This window comes from Solanum pennellii, chromosome 5 (assembly GCF_001406875.1).
Source record: "Solanum pennellii chromosome 5, SPENNV200".
Lineage (NCBI taxonomy): Eukaryota > Viridiplantae > Streptophyta > Magnoliopsida > Solanales > Solanaceae > Solanum > Solanum pennellii.
This window is the reverse complement of record NC_028641.1, coordinates 69,747,624-69,755,790: the sequence shown is the minus strand read 5'-3', so window position 1 is coordinate 69,755,790 and position 8,167 is coordinate 69,747,624. Positions and strand designations below refer to the sequence as shown.

General features: G+C 43.7%; 2 protein-coding genes across 2 annotated transcripts; both read left to right on the top strand.

Moving 5' to 3' along the window:
* Positions 1 to 279: 279 nt before the first annotated feature.
* Positions 280 to 1,962, top strand: LOC107019693. The gene is made up of 4 exons (XM_015220086.1): positions 280 to 828; positions 934 to 1,230; positions 1,357 to 1,553; positions 1,722 to 1,962. Exons 1-4 carry the CDS (start codon positions 280 to 282, stop codon positions 1,960 to 1,962), a joined length of 1,284 nt encoding a protein of 427 aa, XP_015075572.1.
* LOC114077203 lies at positions 1,963 to 4,548 on the top strand. The gene is made up of 3 exons (XM_027916887.1): positions 1,963 to 3,264; positions 3,715 to 4,177; positions 4,220 to 4,548. Exons 1-3 carry the CDS (start codon positions 1,963 to 1,965, stop codon positions 4,546 to 4,548), a joined length of 2,094 nt encoding a protein of 697 aa, XP_027772688.1.
* The last annotated feature ends 3,619 nt before the right edge of the window (positions 4,549 to 8,167 follow it).

The window sequence follows — 8,167 nt, the reverse complement described above, 5'->3', positions numbered from 1 at the left end:
AGTATGCTTCTGTATCTTATCAAACTCCCTCACCTCTTCCAAATAACCCTCCTCAAATGCCACCACATCCCCAGAATACTCAAACAGCCCCACCGCCCCAAAATCAAAACCAAAATCCAACTACCTTCAACCCCCAAACACCGCATCCCCACTTAAACCAAAACAACAATCCTCAAACCTACCCACAAAACTACCAAACCGCCCAAAACGTCCCAAGTCCTTCTATAGCTCCACCCCTCCCAAAAAGAACCACCTTCCAAGTTCCCATTCCTGCCGATCATGAACGGTTCCGAGTTAGATCACTACGAGGAACAAGAGAGAGAATGGAAGGCAAGAGAAGAAGCGAAGATCGACATAAAGGAGGAGATCAAAAGGGCTATGAAAGAGCTGCAGTGCATCCCAGACGTCGCCGGACTGAGTTATGCAGAATTGTGTATCCATCCAGATTTGAACCTTCCCGAAGGGTTCAAAATTCCGAAGTTTGATACCTTCGGAGGAGTAGGAAACCCCATGGCGCATTTGAGAGCGTACTATGACCAGCTCGTGGGAGTTGGCAAAGATGAGGCTTTATTGATGAGGCTTTTCAGCCGGAGTCTGTGCGGGGAGGCCCTCGAATGGTTTACGTCACACGAAACCAGGCAGTGGCCCAATTGGAGCGCATTAGCTAAAGACTTCATCGACCGATTTGCGTACAATGTTGAGATAGTTCATGATCGGTATTCTCTAGAGAAGGTGAAGCAGAAATCGACTGAAAGCTATCGGGAATTTGCCTACAGATGGAGGAAAGAAGCAGGAAGGGTGAGGACTCCAATGACCGAAAAGGAGATTGTGATAATGAATATGTGTTATTCTGTTTGGAGAAAAAAATAGACTTTTGTAGTTTTGTACTCCATGAGAAATGTTAGTGTGTCTGATTTTTGTAGACTATGACAGAATCATTTTGTTAGTCGGAGCCAAATTCGCCGAGATAGTCAAAGTTGGCGAGACTATCAAAGACGGTCTGAAGTCGGGGAAGATAGCTCGAGTATCCGCGTCACCTGGATCTTCCGAATTGATGAGGAAGAAGAGAGAGAAGGTTGCCGCTGTTTCATATGGGGGAAAAAAACTCCCAGAAACTCGTCGCGTCCTCAAGATTGCTCCAAGCCTTCACCAAAGTCTCACCAAGCCTATTACCCACAGTCCAATCATCCCAACAACCACAATACTGCCCCTACCTATCCAAATGCTCAAGTTTTGTCGTACCAAAACCCACCCCCAAATCTCCAAAATTTTTCCCCTATATACCCAAATTACCCCCAATCTTACCAAATTCCACCCCCTTATCAGAATATTGCTCCCAACTGTGCCAATGTATAGTCGAGCTACCGAGCGCCTTCCCCCACTTTTCAAGTCCAAGCTCCAACATATCAAAATCCCCTCCCGAATTACCAAGCTCCAGTGCCAAATTACCAGACAAACCCTTACCCTAGAACCCAAGCTCCTCGTCCAAATACCCGCAAATATCAACAGGTTCCTCCCCCTCAGCAAAGCGGGTATGATCCTTCTCGTCCCAGGTTTTAAAAAAGGCCTTCGAGGAACTTTACCGCACTGGCTGAAAGCCGGACCAAACTATTCGAAAGACTATCCGCAGCCGGATACATCCACCCTGTGGGGCCCAAGCCCGTGGATGTCAACTCTAAGTTCTAAAAACCGGAGCAAAGATGTGCTTATCATTCCAACAGTGTTGGACATGACACAGAAGACTGTATCAATCTTAAGCACAATATCCAGGATCTGATCGACCAGGAGGTAGTCTCCCTCCAACCGGCGGTGCCGAATGTCAATACAAACCCGTTGTCGAATCATGGGGGTGGCAACATTAATATGATTGAAATGGACGAAGACGGGTGTGGAACAAAGAGGATTACTCTTGTTGCGCAGGAAGACTTGGAAAGGGCTGTCGCTTCTTTAAGCGTCAAATAAATGAGACAATTTGTTATTCTGACACTTACAAAGGCTGTTGCCTTGGTGCCTTCGAAAACTCTCGCCAAACCCAAGTTTGTCATCGAAACCGCTGTGGCCCAAGGCATGACTAGGTCTGGAAGATGCTACGCTCCTGATGAGCTTGCTCTCGGAAGACAGAAGAAAGACCATGCCAAGAGGCCAATAAGCGAAGCAGAAGCAGAAGAGTTCTGGAGGAGGATGCAACCGAAAGATTATTCCATTGTCAAACACTTGGAGAAGACTTCGGCCCAAATCTCCGTGTGGGCCCTACTGTTAAGCTCTCAGTCCCACCGGCAGGCTTTGATGAAAGCCCTTGATGATACGTACGTGCCCTTAGGTACAAGTAGCGATAACGTGGCTGCCATGATTCATCAAGTCATTCAGGCGCACCGCATCAGCTTTTGTGACGATGAGTTGCCAGCCGAAGGGAGATCCCACAACAAAGCTCTGCACGTCACTGTGATATGCCGCGGAAAGGTCGTCAATCGTGTTTTGGTAGATGATGGATCTGGTTTGAATATATGCCCCTTGTCGACATTGAGACAGCTGAGGTTCGACCTCGGAAAATTAGAGCAAAACCAGGTTAATGTAAGAGCGTTTGATGGTGTGCAAAGAGACACATTAGGGGCAGTGAACTTGACCCTTCAAATGGGCCCCGCAGAGTTCAGCGCGAAATTCCAAGTGTTGGATATCGACACCAGTTATAACCTTCTTTTGGGAAGGCCGTTCATTCACATGGCTGGAGCCGTCCCCTCCACTCTCCATCAAATGATGAAGCTGGTATGGAAAAATGAGGAGCTAGTTGTTCACGGTGAGAGAAGTCACTCAGGCAAGCAGGTGCCGGTCATTGACGAGATGCCGCAAGGTGCGGACTTTTACACGGTAGAGTTGGTAAATGCCACCGATGAGGATTTGGCCCCGCAGACCCCCATGCCAGCCGTGTACAAAATGATAGCCACGGTAATGTTGCAGAATGGGTTCGAGCCAGGTTTCAGATTGGGAAGAGATTCCCAAGGAATTATTGAACCTGTTCCGGTCCTTGTTAAAGGATCCAAATATGGTTTGGGGTACATCCCCATAGACGACGACGTGAAGATGAAGAAGAAAAAGGATCAAGAGTTGGCTAAACCGATCCCGCATCTGTATCAATCCTTTCCACTCCGGGAGTGCGCCGAGCCTGAAGACTGTGGGGAAGGAATCTGTGACCTCTTCAAGGAGATTAATGCTATTATCGAGGAGGAGGTCGAGTCAGTTGATATTCGTGATGCTGAACCAGGGGAGGTGCTGCAGAACTAGACTTCCACGCCGATCCTGATGTCCCGAACTCTTCGGTAGAAAGGAGTTATTTTATGCACACTAAAATCGGTGGTTGTCCGGAAGAGGCCCGAGACCCACCATTTCTGCATTTTTCTTAATTGTTCGAATTTTGAATTATTGTTGTGATGTCTAAAAAGGCAAGATGGCCCTGTGCCGTGACCAAAGTTTGCATTTTGTTTTAAATGAAAGCCTCTTTATTTTTAACTTTGTTTATTTAGTTGTTTGTTATACTTTACTTTCCTAATTTTATTTGTTTATGATTTCAGTACCATAAGTTACAGACCCGCCAATGTCATGTCATGTCATGAGCTAAATGAACAAAATGAGACAAATGACGACAAGGTTGACGACTATGAAGAAGAAAGTGGGGAACCAGATTATGTTGCCGAGGAATTTCGACAGTTTTAAAATCAGCATAAATCGAATCTAGAGGAGACGAAAACGGTGAATTTGGGAGATTCGGAATGTGTCAAAGAGGTTAAGATCAGCACCTACCTGAATGAAACTCAGAAGGAGAGCCTGGTTCATTTGCTTGCCGAATACAGTGATGTGTTTGTTTGGGAAGTCGGTGATATGAAGGGATTGAGTACCGATGTCGTATCTCATAAGCTACCTATCAACCCAGAGTTCGAACCGGTGAAACAAAAGACTCGAAAATTCAATCCTGAACTGAGTTTGAAGATCAAGGAAGAAATCACCAAGCAAATAGAGTCTCGATTGGTAGAAGTAACGCAATATTCAACCTGGTTGGCCAATGTCGTTCCGGTCGCCAAGAAGGACGGGAAAATCAGGATTTGTGTTGATTATAGAGATCTCAACAAGGGTAGTCCGAAGGATAATTTTCCGTTGCCAAATATCCATATTTTGATTGACAACTGTGCCAAACACGAGATGTAGTCATTTGTGGACTGTTACGCAGGTTATCACCAAATTCTGATGGATGAAGAAGACGCGGAAAAAACGGCTTTCATTTCACCTTGGGGCGTATATCACTACAGGGTGATGCTGTTCGGCCTCAAGAACGCCGGTGCCACATACATGAGAGCCATGACGACCATTTTCCACGACATGATTCATAAGGAAATTGAAGTGTACGTGGACGACGTCATAATCAAATCCCGTGAGAGTTCAGATCATTTGACACACCTGAGAAAATTCTTTGAACGTTTACGTCGGTACAACTTGAAGTTAAATCCCGCCAAAATTGCGCTTTTGGAGTCCCAGATGGGAAGTTGTTGGGATTTATAGTCAGCAGAAGGGGTATTGAGCTTGACCCCTCCAAGACTAAAGCAATTCAAGAGTTACCTCCGCCGAAAACGAGAAAAGAGGTAATGAGTTTCTTAGGGAGGTTAAACTATATTAGCTGGTTTATAGCACAATCAACAGTGGTGTGTGAGCCTATTTTCAAGTTGCTGAAGAAAGACGCCCCGACTAAGTGGACTGAGGAATGCCAAACTGCTTTCGATGCTTTCAAGAACTATTTGTCTAACCCACCGGTATTGGTTCCTCCGCGAGAAGGGTATCCTTTGTTGTTGTATTTGTTTGTTTCAGATAGTGCCTTCGGATGTGTACTTGGTCAACACGACGAGACAGGGAAGAAGGAAAGGGCTATCTACTATATAAGCGAGAAGTTTACTCCGTACGAGTCTCGTTACACTTTGCTGGAGAGAACATGCTGTGCTCTGACGTGGCTTGCCTAGAAATTGAGACACTATTTGTCTTCGTATACTACATATCTCATTTCCAGAATGGATCCATTGAAGTACATTTTCCAGAAAGCGATGCCGACTGGAAAGTTAGCTAAATGGCAAATGCTGTTGAGTGAGTTCGATATCGTGTATGTGACTCAGAAGGCAATAAAGGCAAAAGCTTTGGCTGATCATCTTGCATAAAATCCCGTGGATGAAGAATACGAACCACTCAAGACTTATTTTCACGATGAAGAAGTATCATTTGCGGGCGAAGATATTTCTGAAACATACCCAGGTTGGAGATTATTCTTTGACGGAGCGGCAAATCATCAAGGTAAGGGTATTGGAGCAGTCTTAGTATCAGAATCCGGTCAGCACTATCCCATGGCAGCTAAACTACGATTTAATTGCAGAAACAACATGGCTGAATACGAAGCTTGTATTCTTGGTTTGAAAATGGACATCGACATGGATGTTTACGAGTTACTGGTTATTGGAGATTCAGACCTTTTGATTCATCAGGTTCAAGGTGAATGGGCTGTGAATAACCCAAAATTTATACCTTACGTACAGTATGTGCAAAATCTGTGTAAAAGGTTTCGCAAGATCGAGTTCAGACATACTCCCAGAATACAGAATGAATTAGCTGATGCTCTTGCCACCATCGCTTCGATGATCAAACATCCGGATACTGATTACATCGACCCGCTGGATATAGAGTTGAAGGAATATCCAGTCCATTGTTCACATGTTGAATCAGAACCAGACGGTTTGCCTTGGTACTTTGACATAAAGAGGTACTTGGAGTCTGGGACATATCCAGAAGACGCTACATCTAATCAGAGGAAGTTGATACGCCGTATGGCTCTCAATTTCTTTCTAAATGGAGAAGTCTTGCATAGGAGGACTCTAGATTTGGGTCTTTTGAGATGTGTGGATGCTGCTGAAGCTGTGAGGCTTATTGAACAGATACATGCTGGGGTTTGCGATACACATATGAATGGGCTTACTTGGGCAAGAAAGATTCTTCGAGCCGGTTATTTCTTGATGACTATGGAGAATGACTGTTGCAAATTCGTGCAAAAATGCCACAGATGTCAAGTGCACAGCGATTTGATACGGGTGCCACCTCACGAACTTAACGCTATGAGTTCACCTTGGCCATTTGTAGCTTGGGGAATGGATGTCATTGGCCCTATAGAGCCGGCCGCTTCTAATGGACCAGATTCATCTTGGTTGCCATTGATTATTTCACCAAGTGGGTGGAGGCAACCTCTTACAAGTCGGTAACAAAGAAAGTGGTCGTCGATTTTGTCCGCAACAATCTGATATGCAGATTTGGAGTTCCAGAATCCATCATTACTAATAACGGTGCAAATCTTAACAGTCATTTGATGAGAGAGATATGTGAACAATTTAAGATTATTCATCGAAAGTCAACTGCCTATCGCCCCCAAATGAACGGAGCTGTAGAGGCGGCCAACAAGAATATCAAAAAGATCTTGAGGAAAATGATTGACAGACATCGAGGTTGGCATGAAATGTTGCCATACGCTTTACTAGGTTATTGAATGACGATCAGAACATCGACTGGTGCTACTCCATACTTGCTAGTGTACGGATCAGAGGCAGTCATACCTGTTGAAGTCGAGATACCGTCATTGAGGATCATCCAAGAAGCTGAATTAAGTAACGTTGAGTGGGTTAGCAAATGGATTGATCAACTAGCTTTGATTGATGAAAAGAGAATGATTGCCGTTTGCCATGGCCAGTTGTATAGACAGAGAATGACCCGCGCCTTTCACAATAGAGTAAGAGCCAGAGATTTTGAAGTTGGTCAGTTGGTTCTTAAGCATATTTTTCCTCATCAAGACGAATACAAAGGAAAGTTCGCACCAAACTGGCAAGGTCCTTACATGGTTCGTAAAGTATTATCTGGAGGTGCTTTGGTCCTGTCAGAGATAGATGGCAGTGTATGGCCTAAACCTATCAACTCAGATGCTGTCAAGAGATACTATGTGTGAGGTTTCATTTTGCATTTTCTATCATTTACTTGTAATCGTTCTGTTTGCTTGTATTTGTTCCATTTGAATTCTTATCCCTCTTGTAATGAACTACGTCTGACCTGAATTCTCGAAAACGAGATACGTAGGCGGCCTATGTCGGCTTCGGTCACCCCATTTATCCCCTTCAATTATTTCTTTGTATCTGAACTACGTTTGACCTGATTCCTGCCTCAACGGGATACGTAGGCACCACAATGGTTCGGTCATATTTACCATAAGTTTTATTCCTTTTCGCAGTGAAACTGGGACATAATTTTTGAGAGGGACTCAAAATTCTCCAGAAGAAGGTTCCTCCTCAGCAAGTCAAACTAAGGATATTTCGAGATTTGCAACTGGGACAGAATTTTTGAGAAGATCTCAAAAATCCCGCGATCTGTTCAGTTACAGTGGAAAGATAAGCAACATAGTTAACTAGGACAGAAATTTTGAGGATGAACTCAAAATTTCATTATAGGTTTTACCTACAAGTCCGGAGTGACTCTGTAAACTCACCAGCAAATTATTAGATCAACCTTTATGTGTCAGATTCAAAAAAGTTTGTTAAGCCTGATGTGACATGACTTGGCAGTGACCTTTTCAAGATTCTATTTCTTAAAAAATTTATTTCTCTTAAATTTTCCCTTTTATGTTTCATTTGTTTTGGCATAAAATATTTTGTCTTATCTATCATGAGTCGGGAAATCGGGAAATCAACCGGAGATATCAAGACAAGGAGCAAACAACCGAAGAAATCGACACAGATCAGTATGTTTTAAAACTGACAATTTTTGAACGCAGGTTTATAGCTTTGCTTTGAAATCGGCAGATTCTCCTGACGAATGAATACGGAGAACTCCAAAGAGGAGGAAACTATCCCCCAAAATCAGTAATTTTACTGAGAGCAGGAAGTGTCATATCGTTTATGTCGGAGACTTGGGACTATGGTTTGTTTATTTCAAGCAATTTCCAACAATATGAAATTTACAAAGAGCGTCTAGCCAAATTCAAAGGTGAATCAAACAGGAATCTCAACGAAGATTTCATGATTTCCGTAAAGGACACTATTTGCATTACATTATCAAGCAATATAATTATTGTCAATCAAGACAATGCATTGCCTCAGAAGAGATA

Bases quoted from the DNA above. Each gene is read 5' to 3' on its own strand.
- LOC107019693 (XM_015220086.1), top strand. From the start codon at position 280: ATGAACGGTTCCGAGTTAGATCACTACGAGGAACAAGAGAGAGAATGG. The intron at 829-933 runs GTGATAATGAAT...AGACTATGACAG, and splicing joins CAATGACCGAAAAGGAGATT to AATCATTTTGTTAGTCGGAG. The intron at 1,554-1,721 runs GTTTTAAAAAAG...TCATTCCAACAG, and splicing joins TATGATCCTTCTCGTCCCAG to TGTTGGACATGACACAGAAG.
- LOC114077203 (XM_027916887.1), top strand. From the start codon at position 1,963: ATGAGACAATTTGTTATTCTGACACTTACAAAGGCTGTTGCCTTGGTG. The intron at 3,265-3,714 runs GTGCTGCAGAAC...TTTTAAAATCAG, and splicing joins GTGATGCTGAACCAGGGGAG to CATAAATCGAATCTAGAGGA. The intron at 4,178-4,219 runs GTGCCAAACACG...ACTGTTACGCAG, and splicing joins CCATATTTTGATTGACAACT to GTTATCACCAAATTCTGATG.